Source organism: Pseudorca crassidens, chromosome 14 (genome assembly GCF_039906515.1).
Source record: "Pseudorca crassidens isolate mPseCra1 chromosome 14, mPseCra1.hap1, whole genome shotgun sequence".
Classification (NCBI taxonomy): domain Eukaryota; kingdom Metazoa; phylum Chordata; class Mammalia; order Artiodactyla; family Delphinidae; genus Pseudorca; species Pseudorca crassidens.
The window spans coordinates 85312143-85331159 of record NC_090309.1 but is presented as its reverse complement, the minus strand read 5'-3'; the positions used below and the strand labels follow the sequence as shown (position 1 = coordinate 85331159).

Sequence of the window (19017 nt, the reverse complement as noted above, 5' to 3'; positions counted from 1 at the left end):
CCGCTGAGCCTGCGCGTCCGGAGCCTGTGCTCCGCAACGGGAGAGGTCATAGCAGTGAGAGGCCCGCGTACCGCAAAAAACAAAAAAACAAAAAAAAAACCTACCTATCCTTCAGTGGCCATCTTAAGAGACTTTGTGGGTTCCAGGTCTCCTTCACAATTTTTTAGTAGTTGTCGCCTTTTGAAGATCCCATGGTAACTGATAAAGAGTAGACAGAGACCTGTTAACCAATAGACTTTTAGGAGACTTTTTTTTTTTATTGGACACAAAGCATGTCCTAAGCCCTGAGAATCAGGCAACCCCCTAATGCAAGCCCAACTCAGAGAAGCTTCCGTGTAGATTTGATAAGTTTCAACATCATAGTCAATATTACCCCAGGTTCTGCCAAGTACTGTGTCATTTCCAGCCATGACAGCCCTCCTCAGAGAGGGGACAGAAGGACTAATGTTATCTGGTTCAGGACCCAGGTCTCATCTTTTGTTATTCCATAATTTATACTTTAACCACTCAATCCTGCTTTGTTCTTTGAGGATTTCATTAAGTCTTAGATGCTAACAGCATGGACTTTGGAGCCAAACAGCCTGGATGTGAACAATCTACCATCTGTTTGACACATCACTGAAACTCTCCTAGCCTTACATTTAAAATAGGGAATGAAAAGTACCTACCTCATAGGGTTAAATGAGAGAGGCTGGTCTTTATCTGGTAGAGATGTAGGGAAATAACTGTAGCATTTTAAAGCAGTTTGTTGGGGCAACTGAATGATGAAAGAAAAAAACAGAAAAGCTATACATTATGCATACATTTGGTCTTTCAAAGCCGGTCTGCCAGAGGGTCGCCAGCACGGAAGAGAATAAATTTACATTTTATTTTACTTCTCCCTGCCTAATTCTAATGTTTAATATGAAAGCTCTCATGATTTAATCATTATTCTTCAGCTGTTCCCATTTTCTCCAAGAATTCTTGAGGCCAGGTCATGGTAGGTGTGGACAAGCCCCGCCCTCCCCAAGCTCTTTGTTTCTGTTCTTAGTTGGGGGAAAGCTCTTCTCTTCCTGGGCTGATGCACTGTTTGGAGAAAACTTGCTATAGGGCATGGGGACTGACTCCATTCAAGGAACCTTATTTCATGAATCTGTCCCCAGAAAATAAAATAACTGGTTAATATTCTTGAATGATTCACTCTTTGCTTTTTGGCAAATTCTAGTTTATTCTTGCTTGAGGGTGAACAATAAAATCCACACGTTAACTCCCACATTTTTGACCTAACCCAGCAATTTAACCTCCTTGTTTACTTGCCAAAGCTACTATCAAGTAGCTGTGTGCCTGGCTTCCTTTCCCCCCTCCTCTCCCCCTGTCCTGCCCACTGGCAGAGAGCCTCTTGTGAATTATAAGATGCTCAAGAGATCAGACAGCAGGAGATTGAAAGAGAAGAAGCAAAGCCATGGGTAGACAGGCCCTGAAAGAAAAGTGTTAGGATCTTAGTGGAGTGCTTTTTATGCCTTTGAAATAGCCAGTTAATTTTCCAGAGGGATGATGGCTTGGGGCCAGAGGGGGTTGGCGCTCAATAAAAATTTATTACACAAATAAGCAAATTTAGGCTTAGAGAGTACTAGCTGATTAGGAATGAGCTTGTCCTTCTTCTATAAAAGCGTATTGTTTACCCACATTGTGGCTTAGGAAAAGGAGGTACAATCAGGTGTGGGGTGTCTGCAGACTCTTTAAGGGGACAGCACTCACTTACATTGTAGTTGATGTGAATGGTGTCCTCAGAGTTGGGCAGTGGGTGGTCTCCAAGTTGACCATGACATCCCTGCAGGGAGCTAAGAGGTCAGGGTCTAGGATCCCAATCAATGAGAGATCTACTTATAAAAACACCTTAGAATCTAGACAACAGAAAGAAGCACTCTTGATTCCACACTGTTCAGATTATGCATGAAAATCAGGGAGAACTCCCTGTCCAGTGGTGCCTCTCTCCAGAGCAGAGGTTCCCTAATTCTGATCTGCGTGGCCACCGTGCAGTCCTGTGCTCTGCTTCTGAGGGACCAGTCACACTGAAGAGCCTGAATGTAACAGAGTTGCCTGGGGGGACATTACCATTTATTTACTGGCTTGCTCTGAAGCAGTACAGATCAGACAAATAAGTCGATGCAGAATTACAACGCTGGCTTATTTTTAGTATCATGTACAGCCCTCAATATTTCATCACTACAACTATCTGGTTATGTAATGATTTTTTTTAACATCTTTATTGGAGTATAATTGCTTTACAATGTTGTGTTAGTTTCTGCTGTATAACAAAGCGAATCAGCTATACATATACATATATCCCCATATTTCCTCCCTCTTGCGTCTCCCTCCCACCCTCCCTATGCCGCCCCTCTAGGTGGTCACAAAGCACTGAGCTGATCCCCCTGTGCTATGCAGCTGCTTCCCACTAGCTATCTATTTCACATTTGGTAGTGTATATATGTCCATGCCACTCTCCCACTTCATCCCAGCTTACCCTTCCCCCTCTCAAAAATACGGAATGCTTCATAAATTTGCATGTCATCCTTGCGCAGGGGCCATGCTAATCTTCTCTGCATCGTTCCAATTTTAGTCTCTGTGCTACTGAAGTGAGCACTGTAGATTTATACATTCTGCCTTGTTCTGGAAATAATTTCAAAGTAGACATCCATTAAAAACTCCAGTTAGTGTCAAAGATGTGAATTTTAAATAAACAAGGGAATGTGTGTCATCCAGTTTGGCGATGTTTTCAAGTCTTTTTTTGGGTTGTTATTGTTTTTAGCTGTAGCGCTCTAGCTCCAAAAGAAATCTTTTGCAGAAACTTAATGTGTAAAATAGATCAAAGGAGAGCACTGGGTTTGAAGTACTCCTGAACCATCTTCATAGAATCCCTAGGCCTTCCTGAAGTTTACAGAAAGTTCATTGATTTTCCCAAAGTCCCACAGCAAGTTAATAGCAGGAATGATAGGCCAGGACTCAGATCTCCAGTCCATGGCTTTGTTGCCTAAACGGTGGTAACTCTTTAGACAACTCCTGAAAATGGACCCTGGCTGAGGCCGGCTAGTTTCTGACTGTCATCTGACAGATGAGTGTGCAATCCAACAGTTGGTAGTAACAGGACCATCCACCCAGCAGAATATACACAAAGAGAACAGCTGGAAGGCCCGTCATTCACCAGTTGTCACCTCCAGTGCCTCCACAACAGGGTATTCAAGTTGAGCACAGAATGCAAAATTCAAGAGTGAGGCATCTATTTTGAGAGAATGAGAGGGTACAGTGCTCTTTTTACAGTTAAGAGCTCTTAGCCCCTGGAAAGGTACAGGGATATTTGCCCTTGAGAGTCTTCTTAAGAAGAGAAAGACAGGGAGGGCAGCCTGATCTGGGTTTGCAACCTCTTATTCTATTGGGTTGGCCAAAAATTTATCTGGGTTTTTCTGTAACAACATACAGAAAAACTCGAATGAACTTTTTGGCCAACCCAATAGTTTAGCCTGTAAAGAACTAAGGAGAAAGAGACTAGTATACTCGTTTCTATCTAAGAAGTACTATCTCCCCAGAGCCATCAGGAATTTTCATCACTTATTTTTTTGGCTGTGTTGGGTCTTTGTTGCTGAGCGCGGGCTTTCTGTAGTTGCTGCGAGCGGGACCCACTCTTTGTTGTGGTGTGTGGGCTTCTCACTGCAGTGGCTTCTCTTGTTGCGGAGCACCGGCTGTAGGGCACACAGGCTCAGTAGTTGTGGCGCACGGGCTTAGCTGCTCCACGGCATGTGGAATCTTCCCAGACCAGGGTTCGAACCCACGTCCCCTGCATTGGCAGGTGGATTCTTAACCACTGCACCACCAGGGAAGCCCCTCTAACTTATCTTTAAGAAAGAAAGCTCATTTGCATTTTATTTTGCCCTGAATCAACAATTTAGGATTGATGAATCAGAACAGAAGGAACTCAAGTGCTCTACCTTATAACAGGAATATTGGGCCTCTACTTTGACCCTGGTGACCCATAGAGCCATTAGTCAGCTCACATGGTGCCCTAACAAGTTTCTGGGCCTCCCGCCCACTGTTGATACATCCCTGGCTTCCTGCCTCAAGCTTTAGGCCAATCTCCCAACACTGATCTCCCATTAATACTGAAAGCAGACCTCTAACCTCACATCCACCAGCCAGATGGATCCTCCTTACCTAAAACCTTAAGGATCAGTTCTAACTCACCTCCACGGCATCTTGTCAAATCACGAAATCTGCTTGTTCAGTATTAGAGTATAACTGTATTTTATTTTTACTTTTTTTGTTTTTTGGCCACACTGCACGGCTTGTGGATTTAAATTCCCTGAACAGGGATCAAACCTGGGCCCTTGCCACTGAGAGCACAGAGTCGTAACCACTGGACCACCAGGGAATCCCCTATTTTTACTTTAAATACAAAACCATTAACATGGGCATGACTGAGAGTCGAGGCAGAGTGAACCAGAGCCTCCTGTGCTCTTCTGCATAATCAACCCAATCTACTTCAGTTGCTGACAGGAAGGCCCTCTCATTCATTAGCCTCAGGTGGGCACAAATCTCAACCGTGTGCTGCTAGATTCAGAATCATTTAACTGACTTTTTACTCCCCTGCTGTGAAAATCACCTGATCTTTTCTTTGGCCTTAATTGTTCATGCTTCCTTAAGGCAGTGGTTTCCTAAGTACCTACCAAGCCCTGATCATTAGCATCAGCATCGCCTGGGAAGTTGCTGGAAATGCACATTATCTATGGGCCCTACCTCAAGCCTACTGAATCAAAATCTGTTTTAGCAAACTCTCCAGGTGATCACGATGCATGCTGAAGTTTGACAATTACGGCCTTGTGGCACTATCAATCACTTACTGAAGTTACCTGTTGAGAAACAAAGGCATTTCCTCTTGGTACTTGTTCCTGATTTTTTTCTCACGTCAACACAACAACCTTTCCCCATCTGCTCCATCAGCGAATGCTAATTAGAAGCAAAACCACTGCTTAAGTTTTTTTTTTTTTTGGTCATTTTCTTTTTGTGTCTACTATGCCCTTGAAAATCTAGGGCAATAGGTCTGCTCCAAGTGTGGTCCCACGGTTTTCTCTTCCACAAGACTAGTTTCACTTGATTAGAACTTTCCAATTCTGAAATTAGGTTGTCCTGCTGCTCACCGAGTATTCCACATATGTATATCTCACAACCCATTTACACTTGGAAATACTTTCACATATTGGCTCACAGGCCGGGCAGGTGTCTCTTTCATAGGTAAGAAAACTGAAGCTGAGAGAGATTAGGCCTACAACTAAAAAAGTGGCAAAGCTGCAAGTACTAGTACCCAGTATAGTCCTTGGCTCATAACAGGCACTCAATATATTTAACGAGTAAGTGAATGAACGAATGCTCGTGTAAGCTAGATCTTTTTCCGCTAGGTCACATGTCTCTCACATCACGCAGCTGTAGGAACAGACAAGTAATCTTGTCCCATTTATGTTCCTAGTTCCAAAGTAGTGGCGTTGCCCCAGTCTCAGGACACAATAGTCTTCTGAAATCTTTCCACTGAAGCACCAAGGTTCTAAGTTCCAGAAGAGCTGAAAGAACACCACCTGTTAAGAAGAATGGCTGAAATGCAGGGCCGTGTCTGAAGACCCACGGCTCTAGGATGGAGAGAGTGCTCAGCACTAATTCCAAGTGGGCAAAAAACATAAGGTGATGCCAGCAGAAAATAAAATACAAGTAGTTTGGTCCCCTTCAGGGTCAAGTTATTCAAGTCAGATGCTGTGGAGTGGCGCTCATAAGATGAGTGAGGGGCAGGAAGTTTTTTCAATAAATGCCGACTTCTAGTATACACATACACACGTCCTCAGAAATGAGGTTGACCTGAGCCTCATTAAGTGGGTTTATCTCCCCTACATTTCCAGAGTGGAAAGAAAGCCAGGCTGCACCCTAAGTTAAATTTTAATTGACTTTTAAGCAGAACTTTTCTAGTTTTCAACAATGTCATCTGCTGTCACAGAAAGAAAAATGGTGATTTTTGTATATAGGCAAATAAATCTCATCTCAAACAAATAAGTCTACAGTATATAATTTCATTTGTCTAAATTAGCAATGAAATTCCTAAATCTTTAGTTCAAATTACAGTAATACAACTCTTTTCATAGGCATTTGGTAAGAACCTTAGATACTCCTCAAAGAGCTGTATTCCAGCTCAAATAAAAGAACTTAGGAGCCTAGAGTAGTAAGGCCTATTGTACTGATATTTACTTGGGACTCAACCCAGTTTCAAACCCACTTAGTAATTCATATCCCAAGAAAGCCCTTAATAATCCTCTTTGCTAGCTGAGTAAATCCTAACTCTGCCATGCTTCTAGGGTTTAAGTACTTCCTTGATGGTCCTAGGCCAAGGCTGTGATATGCTGCAGAAAACAGTGTCTGAGGACAAAGAAAAGATACAAGAATTAATCTTCACATAATCCTTCAAGCAATGTGGAATAAAACTATTGCCCCCTTGGGCTTCCCCGGTGGCGCAGTGGTTGAGAGTCCACCTGCCGATGCAGGGGACACGGGTTCGTGCCCCGGTCCGGGAAGATCCCACATGCCGCAGAGCGGTTGGGCCTGTGAGCCGTGGCCACTGGGCCTGCGCGTCCGGAGCCTGTGCTCCGCAGCGGGAGAGGCCACAGCAGTGAGAGGCCCGCGTACCGCCAAAAAAAAAAAAGTATTGCCCTCAAAAGAGGGAGTCTCCTTTTTTTCTAAAGGGCATTAACGGACTCACTGCTCAGCATATTCTAAAGTAGAAAGTGTTGCCATTAATACAATGCTTTAAGTGGAAGGGACCCAACAATGTCACCATTAAAAACTCTGATACTATTCACAACAGTGAAATTATGAACTTAACAGTCCTAGGACATGAATTGCAAAGAAACCTCTAAGACCATCTAGAACAAATGGCTCTTAAACTCATTTGAAATCAATTTTACATCACAACCCACTGTTCACATAAAGTGAAAATGATTTCACAAACTATTATCCCTATTAACATGCCATATATATATATTTTTTGGCCACGCCATGCGGCTTGCGGGATATTAGTTCCCCAACCAGGGACTGAACCCGGGCCCCAGCAGTGAAAGCACCGAGTCCTAACCACTGGACCGCCAGGGAATTCCCATGCCATATACTTCTGTTATAAAAGAGCTGGCTATGACCCATTAGGTTTCCACTATCCACTAATCGGTCATAATGAAATTTTTAAAAAGCACTGTCACTGCTTTAATCTCCAAAAAAAGGCAACATAGCACAGCAGCAGAGTACCAACTTTCAAGTAGATTACCCAGGTTTGAATCCTGATACCGCCACTCACTTAGCTATGAGGACCCAAGTCCTAGGACACATCATTAGCTTCTGTGCCTCAGTTTTCTCATTCATAAATCAGGAGAAAAATCTACCTCAAAAATTTTATGAAGCTGAGTTTTATTTGTGAAGATGCTTAAAAACAGAACCTGTGAAGATGGGTAAGTCAGGCCCCCGAGATGGTGGCCCAAGATCACATGCAGCTACCAGTGGGGCGCTTGGGCTAGAACACTGGCCGATGGCCTTATCACTATACTGAAGTATTGAGTATACGATGAACATTGACAACACAAGGGCCCTCAGTGTGAAACATACAAAATGAAGAACGTATCTGAACCATAAATTTGACAAATGCTTGGTAATGAACATTATTTCCTTACTTTCTGAAAATCATTAGAGGGCTAACATCTTTTAAAAAAACCTCCTAGAGAAATGTAAATTAAAGCCTTCATTTTCTAAGTCTGAGTGGCAAGAACAAATAATTTTCATTGAAAATTCTTTTCAACTTAGGCAGTAGAGAATTACTGAGAATCTGGAACTATTTTCATCGTTTTTTTGGTCTAATTTTGTATAGCTTCAGGTCAAACATTAGCTGGGACCTTGGGAAATTCAGTTGATTTTTTTTGGACTTGCTTCCGTAACCATGGGTTAGGTCCACCATGTCCTAATATTCCCTGAGCTGCTTTTAAGGTTTTCCTCAAGGGCAAAAATGACAGATTGAGGGTAAGCGGAGGAAGAGTTAAAAAAACAAACCAACCCTCCCAATACGACAGAAAATAAAAGATAAATAATTCTATTTACTGGCCACAGTAAACAAGCTGAAGCACGCACAGCTGGCAACAGCAACACAGAAATGAATCTGCTTTCGGCACCTGATTTCAAACTATAAGTCTGCCGCTTAATACACATTAATTTTGGACAAATAACTTCATTATTTTTCTGATCAGATGTCCTATCAGTCAAGGGGAAATTAACTTGGCAGGGCAGTTGAGAGGATTAAATAGGACTAAATGTGAATGTGTGTGCCTAATACATGACCAGGCACCAAAATGAATTCAATCAATGCTGGGTCCCTGTAACTAAAACAGAAGGGCCAGACCATTTATGGACATGCTCAAGGTGTTCTAATTTTAAACTGAAGATAGTTCAGTCTCCAGCTTCTCCCCCTGGGTATTTATTATTACTTACTATTTATTATTACTCCCTTTAAAGCATCAAGTCTAAAGGCTTTTGTAAGTGAATTGTGGCTAACCAGTAAATGGCAAGTCTGCTGTGAACTGAATTTCATGATGGTCTGGGACTCATCTTCTGGTATTGACACCACAGGTTTCTTAAGCACCTGCTGAATGCATCAAAAACGTTATTGTGGGGGACTTCCCTGGTGGCGCAGTGGTTAAGAATCCGCCTGTCAGTGCAGGGGTCATGGCTTCGATCCCTGGTCCGGGAAGATCCCACATGCCCTGGAGCAACTAAGCCCGTGCGCTGCAACTACTGAGCCTGCGCTCTAAAGCCATGAGCCACAACTACTGAAGCCCACACACCTAGAGCCCATGCTCCACAACAGAAGCCACCGCAATGAGAAGCCCACACACCGCAACAAAGAGTAGCCCCCGCTTGCCACAACTAGAGAAAGCCCACGCACAGCAACAAAGATCCAACACAGCCAAAAAATAAATTAATTAAAAAAAAAATTAGTGGTTTCTGTTAAAAAAAACGTTATTGTGGCAGGTGGTTTATACTGGTACTTAATTGTGATGGCCTCAAAATTCAACGGTAATATATATGATATACAATGGTAACTCTCCTCTTGCAAAGCTGATGAAACACAAATTATACAAGGTAAGATGATATATGGCAGAATAAAACATACAACATAACTGTCTTAATCAGTTTAAAGTGAGTCTTCCTAAACATATCAGATGACACCTATCTATAACCAGTCCAAAGAAACTCAGGCTCATAATTTAACAAAAATTGTCACATGTTTGTGCCTAAAATAGGCCCTCAAATATTTCTGAATGTTTGACTCAACTCCACAAAAACAAAACAAAAAACTCAGTCCAGTTAAATATAAGTGACTAGAATTCTGATCTCAAAATATTTTACTCTATTAGAATTTTTACACACTTTAAATGGGCTTCCTAGCGTTTTTCATGACTTTTAAAAAAACTAACAGTCTCTACTGATAAATATTTGAAGTTATACACATGACTGTAGTCTACCAATCCCGTCCAAAAAAACGTACTGTTCTTTCCCAATCTCGGGTCAAATAATCATGGCTGAATGTACTGTATGTTGGAAGAGAAATCCCTAATGTTTCTATTTTGGATAATCAGTGTTAGGATGCAATCCACCCTCTCCTGTTATTTTCAGTTATTAAAACCTAAATGACATTTTAAAGGGAAAACTGCCAATTAAAAAGTTCTAACTACAAAATAGGTTTAACATTTAAAATTTCTAAACTATCTCAGAAAGTAATTATAAAAGTTAGAAAGCTCAAACCTGGGTTTAAACCCTCCCTCTACCCCGACTGAGTTCTTAGCAGTATTCTATTAATATCCTCTACATCTAGTACAAGGAGGCCCCAAAATGAGAGTCAAAAAGAGATAATACCACAGGCTGGGCCCCCTTTTAAAGATGCTCACCTCTCCTAAAGCAAGGAGATAACCTGGGACTAATCTGCTCTTTAAGAAAGAAGGCTACTTTCATAACTCACCAAAGTAGTATAGTCATTACTTTATTCAGTACTTACAACTTTGTTAGGACTGATATTTTTTTCTCCTAATTCACAATGTTCTTTCAATGTTTATTGAAATTTTTATTTAAAAAGCACTGTCTTACTGATTTAGATTTTGGCGGCCAGAGTTCTATTAATCTTATTTAAATGGATAATTTCTGCAAGTCCCCTTCAATTCTGTCTTTTCATTTCCCCTCAGAAAACAAATCAAGTGCAAACAAAACCTTGTTTCATAGTTACACTTTTAGGAGAAAAAGGATAATCCTACACAGCTTAATTTTTCAGATTATTTTCTGACTTTAAAATAAATTCTCAGGCCAATACTAAGGCTAGTATAATAGCCATGGCAATATTATAAAACCCAAATTATTCTGAACTCACCAATGGTACAACTGAGTGTTTACAAAGAGAATTATCTGAAAACAAAACAAGGTACTCTTAAACTCTGACATTCTGTTTGAATATCCACTGAAACGTAATTCTAACACCAGCCAAAGCATTCACAATCACGTAGTTTTAACTTTTCTAGTTTTAAAATGTCCACTTTATTTCATTTAACAGTTAGCTAATATCATTTACATCTAAGGAAGAGAGGGTCCACAAAACTGATCTAAGGTAAAACACTAACTCTTAAGAAATGGAGTCCAATTTTATACAGGTCCAGGCATCCCTAGACAAGTGTATCACAATGCAGAAAAATGGGTACCACTACTCCATTTTACATGAGATAAAAGGGAAGTATCAATAACTTCAGAAAGTAGTAAAGTCACCTGTCCCTTAAAATATGAGTATGTAATTGTTACAAAGCCATAGTAAATGGTTTATAAAATGTAATTTTATTTTATGTTACTCTGTTGTTACATAGGGCATAACATTTTCACAAGGCCTTTTTGGGACTACAGTCGATGATTATTAGCAACATACAATAGTGGTCCAACTCTCTAACAATCACTAGACAAACTGGACACCCTCTCACATGTGCACAAATCTGCATGGAAAAGTACTAAAGTTTTAGACTTGGACTTGTGTACTTTATTTCCCCTTTCTAGTGTATTAAGAAATGACATGCACTTTCATTTGCCAAAAGCAATGCTTGTATTCTGGCAGCAACATGCTACTTCTATTACATCGTAAAGTGAATACCAGAACTACAAAGGCAGGAGGTGTAAGTGAATTTTTATTGGGAAGGGAAGTTGTCAACTTAAACAGCAGCAAATGAAGAATGAATGAGGAAACTCCCTGTTGTCACAGATACGCAAGACCTCCATCATATATGATACAGGAGGCATTTTAATTTGTGACCTCCAGCCTCAAAATGTCAACTGCTTTTCCATTCAATCTAATACTTCTGGATTCCTACCAAAAAGGAATATATTAAGAGGATGGAAAAGTTGCTTTACTGAAAGAAAACCCCCGAAGAAGAGTAAGGGAGGGAATGTAGAAATCAGGAAGTTATGCAGAACACTCTTTAAACTGTAATTAACTACATTTTCATATCTTCACAGTAATACAAAACACAGTCACTTGCAGAACTGGTTCAGATTACTTAAATACCAGATACATTTTTAGTCCTCTACATAAGTGTTTGGAAGTTACTTATGTTTATATGAAATGAAGCTATTAATACTTTTCTACAGCAGTAACTGCACACCAGAAAGGCCAAGACAAACACAAATCAAGGAATGGAGTTTTCCCAAAGCTGCGGTGTGAAAAGACTATAAACAGTTGATTCCATACACATGAATGGGTTTCTTTGCTATAGGAAATCCAAATGGAATAAGGAATGGAGATGAGTAAAAAGGTTTCTTGAGGGGAAGAAGGATGACACCCTGTATGCACTTAGTTCTCTGCCCCTTCTGCCGCATCACATTCTTCTCCTGCACTGTCTGATGTCCATAACTAGAAAAAAAAATCATATTAAGTTACTATTTCTAGATCAATTATTTCAAGTCTTATTATTATATCAGAATGTAATTCTTAGAGCAGTAAATTAAACAATAGAGATTATGACTAAGACTGGAAGTTATATTTCACCAACTCCTCCCAAAGTGTACCCCTGTATTCCTTTCACTGTGCATTTGCAAAATGACAAACACATATACACTATTTGAGTACGTTTTCAAAGCTTACTGTAATCTCAGATAAAAACAAGGTAACTAACATCCTTAGAATTTAATGCTCTCTCAATTTCTGGCAGCCCAATGCTCTTTTTAAAAGCACTACTAAAATATAATTTATGAGATTAATAAGGCCAAAACAAATTTTTTGGGGGGTGGGCAGGGACCATGGTCAAAGTCACCATTGCCAAGTACTTGAAGGGCTATCATATAGAAAAAGAAGCAGGCTTACTTTGTATGCTGCAAAGAGTTAAACAGGAGTGAACGATGTTAAGTTACAGGGAAGCAGCATGTGTGCGTGAAGATATGTAGATACGGTTCTTGAATTAGGTAGGATGTTAGTCTCTCTAATTTTAGGATGGAACAATGAAGTGAAAAAGGGAATAGTCAATACTTGTCGACTATGCATAATAATAGTTCACAAAATGGATTTCTATTAGACCAGCACCAAGACACTAGTGGCAATTTTAGCAAAGCTTAAGTCTTAACCTTTAAGTCATTATTAAGATACTAAAATAAAGACAAACAAATATCCCCAAAGAACTGTCTCTGGGAGAGAGAAAACAGAACTAGTTAAAAGATAGCTCCACGTGGGCTTCCCTGGTGGCGCAGTGGTTGAGAGTCTGCCTGCCGATGCAGGGGACACGGGTTCATGCCCCGGTCCGGGAAGATCCCACATGCCGCGGAGCGGCTGGGCCTGTGAGCCATGGCCGCTGAGCCTGCGCGTCCGGAGCCTGTGCTCCACAACGGGAGAGGCCACAACAGTGAGAGCCCCCCCTCCAAAAAAAAGATAGCTCCACGGTGTATCTGGAAAGAGGTTAATTGCTCAGTTTGTTTTTCTTCTATAGAAGCTATTTATGCTGATCATTTTTCTATTGTCACCTCACAACCAGAGGGATTTCTAATGGCTGGGAATGAACTGTCTTCATAATTTCTCTCTTCAGCAAAGTTGAACAGATAGGGTGCTAATGTTAAAATTTTTTTTATCTAGTAGAAGATAAAGCATCAAATCTGGGGGGGGCGGGAGAACTACATTTATATTAAAAGGTGTATTTCTTCCACATTTTGTCTAAGATTCTGACCTATCCAATTTACTTGAACCTACAAAAGAAGCTAAGTAAAGCTCAACCTGTATTTTTTTCACCATTACTTTTTCCTCCATCCCCTGTCTATACAAGAGGTAGGGAGAAAAACAAAAGAAAAAACAAATTAAAAAAGACAAACTTTCTATATTAACATAATTTATCAACATCTTCATACCAGTCAAATAAAGAGTCAATAATGTTAATATTATGAGTTCCTAAAATCTTAGTACTTTCTCAGGAAGGTCTGATAAAATGCCTATTCAACTTGAAAATCTGCCTACGAAGAACAGTTGTCCTATACAAAATACTAATACATATTTAATATTTTTATGTAATTTTTATATAATCATTTTCTAAGAGCAAGTGTAGCTCTAATATAGGTGCCCCAAAACACAGGGAGCCTGAATAAAGTATTAATACTTTTGTTCCTGAAAAGGAAATAAAATTAAAAGTATGAAAAACTCACTGTTAGGTTGTCTCTAAGCAACTGCATGATGAGGGTGCTGTCTTTGTATGAGTCTTCATTCAGTGTGTCAAGCTCTGCAATGGCCTCATCAAAAGCCTGACAAGTATTAATATCCACGGTAAACAATATTCACATCGACACACACTGGTACTCTATAGTCACAAACCATTTTTATAAAATAGATGAACATCCACTTTATGTTCTATTATCACTTAAAACAAAACTCAATGAAATCACTGCCTCGGATTCTCAGCTTAAGAATTTCTGAGGATGACTAAAACTTATCAAGTTATACATACTTAATCAGTAAACAAGCATTTCTTAGTTCTTTCACAGGACAGACAGCACACTAGCTATGCCCAATATATTTTTTACAACTAAGAACTAGTATTTATTTGCAAAAACCCCTTGGAACACTTCCATTTTGAAACACTCTGAGGAATGCAGAGATTCTACTGATCAAACCTGGCAGGCATTACTTTCCAATCCTTTACATTTCTCTCATACTTTTTTGATTACTCTGACCAATATGCTCTTTAGACAGATCTTACTGCTTACAACCATAGCTGGGAGAGTAAGATCTTGAGAAGGATGGTGGTAGGTGGTCACGATGGTAAGAAAAAGGAGATATCCAAATAAATGTAGAAATCATCCCTGGATATCCAAGTAAAATACCTAGAAATTAACATGCTTGCTATCTCAAATAACCTAAAGAGGGTATTTCTGGAAACACATCTTACCGTTTTAGCCAGTGTGCAGGCAAGTTCTGGGTTATTAAGGATCTCATAGTAAAATACAGAAAAGTTAAGAGCCAGCCCCAGGCGTATTGGGTGTGTGGGTTGCATCTCTTTCTTGCTTATATCAAAAGCCTCTTGGTAAGCTCCTTGGGAATTATCTATCGTTTCTGTGAAGGGAAAAAAACGAAATAAAAAAGCATGATACTGGAAATATCCACCCAGTATACAGTAATACCTTTAACCTATGCTACTAACTCGGTAGAGCCAGACTTCTCTCTGTAGCCTTCGTTTAAAACCACAGTAGCAAACCAAAAACATTATCCTGTACTGGGCTATTAAAAAACTAGTTTATAATGTTGCTTGTTTATAATCAGCTTAATAAAAAAAACATGAGACAGTATATCAGGTTTTTCATCTCTGGGGCTAAAACACTTTTCTTCTTTCATGTCTTTTAATTTTATTACCTGAAAATGCAGCAATTATAAACAATTTGATATATGTCAATAATATCTCAATAAAACTTGAAAAAAATCAGCGGCAATATCCCTTCCCACAATAATGGAAGCATTTTACAAAGATCATCACCACCAAAATCTCTATTTTTGTGACTTATCTGTAGAAATAACACTGACCCTCGGTATCAACATGTATTATGTGAAAGGCAATATAAAAGCACCAGTATATAGATCAAAATCTGCTGACCAGAGTTTGATTACTGGCTTAATAAAAATGTCACCTTCCTGAACAAAATGTTCAGGAAGAACTACCAGCACTAATCTGATTATATCATGTTTTGAAAAGGTTAGGTTTTCTGAATGAGGCCATTGGGCCCATTACAGCTCTAGAAGGACTGACCTAACAGAAATCAAGTTATCCCTTTAAAGCCCAAATATGTGCCGTTCCTCCTTCTTCTTCAATGGCACATTCACTGATCTAAACATAGCTGGTATGGCCCTCACATTTAACTAAGGAGCTCTTGGTGTCCAGCACATAAGGAGGCATTACAATGAGAGTTCTAAAGCGTCTCAGCATCTAGACTTTGTAAATACAGACTATTTACAAATCCCAGACTACTGGAGTGTTCTACGTATAGGACAAGAAAATCCCAATGAGCCAGAAAGGGTCAGATCAGATTAATGCTGGGGCTATGGCCCAATCTCCCAAAGATATCCCTTTGACTAGTTGACGTTTAAATGTTCAGTCCTGTGCAAATATCTGTCACATTCAATTTTGCTTATCATTATGGCAACAGAAATTATATATTGATAACACAACAGTTTAGTATACAGATTCTATTACAGCAAGGTACAAAAGTTTTCTCTTTATATTTTCAATTACACTAATTTTGGGGATGCTAAAACTGCCTCACTTTTAGTAACTCTCTGAGAGAGAGGAAGAGGAGGCTGTAATAACCATTTGTGGGGCATGCCCTTTTTGGATAGGGTAAAATGACCAACAAAATAATAAACTTATTGGAAAAAAAATAAGGACTTAAGTGATACTTCTACCCAGACTTGCTTCTACCTAGACTAGCAGGCACATGCACAATATACTACCGTACACTCAGCTACCAATACTCCAGGAGACTGAGTTCACTGCTAATAAATTTACTTTGACTGTTTTACAATCAAGTTAGGAAATCAGGTTACTCTTTTCCCCATAGCTGTGTTTTCTGTGATAAATTATATACCAGCAATAAAACTCTCATCTGACCTCTCCTCCTCAGAAATCTGGTTATGTGTAATTAGTAGTCAATGTTATGATCCCTCAAAATAGGTAGTAGTTAATAAATTAATATGTCAAGTAGAAAAAGTACAATGTCCTGTTTCTACTCTACATGTAATTTCCAGTTATCTTAAGTTTCAAGATACAAGATGCTGAAGACCATGTGACACAACAGAATCACCCAAAGCATATGCAAAGAACTCTGGGGCTAAAAATATGGTGAACCAAATTCTAAAGCCTAAAAGATTAAGCCTGTTTTTAATAATATCTTATCAGGTTATAATCAGAGAGTTTATGAGTTTAATTTTTTATAAAGAGCACATAATGTAAAGTCCTAACTGTTTTCATGTTTGAGAACGTAAGGTAACATTATAAATTTATCCTCCCTCTCTTTTATACTTTAGCTTTACCCATAAACCAAATACACTTACGTTTCCGATCATCACCACAAGCAACTTCAGCAAGGTACCGGAAGTAATCTCCCTTCATCTTCAGATAGAAGACCTTACTCTCTGGATTAGTTGCATTGGCTATTAAATACTTATCCAACAATTCCTGAAAGAAATAAGTTAAAACATTAGGTACTAGCAAAAATAACTGCCATAGTAACTCCACACCATACCACCCTGGATTGGAAACATGGCTAGAGAGCAGGGGTCAGGTGGTTGCCATTAGTTGAATGCTCTGGGGTCATAGCAAGTCATAATTTCTAATGGTAGAGCTATATCACATCAAACACTAATTAGAAAGAGCCTGTCTGTCCACTCATCCACTCACTGAAGCAAGCATTTCCTGATACCTGCTAGGTGCTAGGCACTGTATTTGACCAGAGGGGAAATAAGGTCCTTGCCCTCAAAGAGTTCACAGTCTAATAAGAGGTAAGTATACCGTTAACAGTACAGATATGTGAATAAGGGGCTATGGAAACACAGAGAGGGAATGTCTAGCTTTGTTGGTGATGATCACTGTAAAGACAGGCTTCCCTGGGGAAGGGATATTTGCCTTGTCAAGAAGTAACAGAAGGAATGCAGCAGTTAGAAAACAAGGATGTGCAATTTTAGGGAGGGGAAATGAAATGTTTAAGACATCAAATATGAAGAAGAGTGTAATCACAGAGTAAGTAAGTCATCACGGCCCAGAGTAGGGCTACTCAGTGTCCTCTGCGACCAGCGCTCATCCAAAAACAGGGTGAGTCTAGGGTTTGAGAGCAAGTGGCCTAAAAACTTACCTAGCAATGTGACAGTCATGTCTATCAAATACAACTATTTTTAAAAATTAGGTTAGTATTTAAGTATGTCTTTTATCCCTCACTTCATACCAAGAAATGTCCACTTGATCCAATGAGCTAGTGCCTCTCAAACTGAGATATTTGTACAAGGTGTGCCCAGGAGTATTAAAAAGTCACAAAAAATGAATATGATAGACACCTTCTTGGATTATCAATTTTACTTGATGCTAAGTAATTTAAAAATCTTTTTGTAATAAGAAACTTTATGGTGAATAAAATTTGGGGGGAGTAAAATCAACAAATAGATACTAATGAAGTAGAATATGGTTTAGAAAATGTAGTTTTAACTCAAGAGCTTTCTTGCTGTTTATCTGAATAAAAAGAACCTAAACAAAATGCAATGATTATATGCATATTATTTTAAAGAAAATAAACAGAGAAACATTTTAAATCCTTAAATTTAATGAAAAATATGTTTAGGTTAAAAAAATATATTTTAAAAGGGTCTGAAGCTCAGGGGAAGTTAAACTTAGTATTACACTAAAATTACCTAATGAAGCCCCAGAAATTTATACGTTATAAAAGTGGCAAGTATCAAAAGTGTGGCTTACATCTGCAAAGCTGCTGAGCCAAGAAGGGAAGAAATAGATGGGCTACACTCAAACACTAAAGCCAAATGAAAATAAATGCTGCTTCTGCACCGTCATACTCTTAAGTGGGAAAAGAACTGAAGGATCATGTTGTAAGAGTTTCTCCTGCTCACCATCACCAATACAATTATAATGGTTATTTATTAAAATAAACTTGAGGAAAACTCTTTCCCAGAATCTTACAAAATCATACTACTTTAAATTTTTCCTCTAATACCATTTTTACATATCATGGATGACTTCCAATTTTAAAACTATTTCTATGGAACACCTGAATTTAGGGGGTTTCTGGGGAGGAAGTGGGGGGCAATGGTGAGACAGCCACAAAAACGTTCACTAAGCTTCTAAACGTCAAACTGACTCAGTCATCTCTATCTTAAAAAAAATAATAATTTAAACAAGAGTAGATTCTGAGAAGCAGTATCAAATAATGCAAACACGGTATTATACTGCGGGAACCAACACCCCTGGCTTAAATCCAAACTAACGAACTACAATGTAAAATGGAAGAGCCTCTCACTTTTCTTTTACTCGCAAGTAAGTCAGGCAGTTAATATGAGATCCCATAGAGGATCTCCAAAACAGTGCCAGCACCAGCTCTGGTAAAGACAGTATTTACAATTAAAAAAAAAAAAAGCTACTTGGAACATTTAAGACCTAGTACTTTATGATTAAATGTGGCAGACATGTGGTAGCAGGGGCTGAGAAAAGTCTGACTGACTAGAATGAGGACTTGGGGAGAGGAGAGGAATGTGATTCTAGCTCTCATCCCCGCTAAGTCACTTGAGCCAGATATGGGGATGGTCATGAGGACTCTCTTATTGGCACAATGGCCTTCCAAGGATTTGGAAAGCTGCTAAACAGCTACTGCACCGGTTTACACAGCCACTTATAAGCTAACTGTAAACTTTTCCCTTCTAAAATTATT

At 39.3% G+C, this 19017-nt stretch overlaps 1 protein-coding gene and 1 non-coding gene across 2 annotated transcripts in view; both read right to left on the bottom strand.

Moving 5' to 3' along the window:
- Positions 1–2516: 2516 nt before the first annotated feature.
- Positions 2517–2623, bottom strand: LOC137206264 (U6 spliceosomal RNA). The gene has a single exon (XR_010934580.1). It is a non-coding gene; the product is annotated as a U6 spliceosomal RNA (small nuclear RNA).
- An 8617-nt stretch (positions 2624–11240) lies between these two features.
- The window catches only part of YWHAQ (tyrosine 3-monooxygenase/tryptophan 5-monooxygenase activation protein theta), a 31764-nt gene continuing 23987 nt past the window's right edge, over positions 11241–19017 (bottom strand). Inside the window, exons 3-6 of the mRNA XM_067703737.1 lie at positions 16643–16766; positions 14490–14653; positions 13750–13845; positions 11241–11980 (exon numbers count right to left, since the gene is read on the bottom strand). Of these exons, the coding sequence (XP_067559838.1) occupies positions 11921–11980; positions 13750–13845; positions 14490–14653; positions 16643–16766 (444 nt within the window). The 3' untranslated portion in view covers positions 11241–11920. The remainder of the gene's footprint in view (positions 11981–13749; positions 13846–14489; positions 14654–16642; positions 16767–19017) is intronic.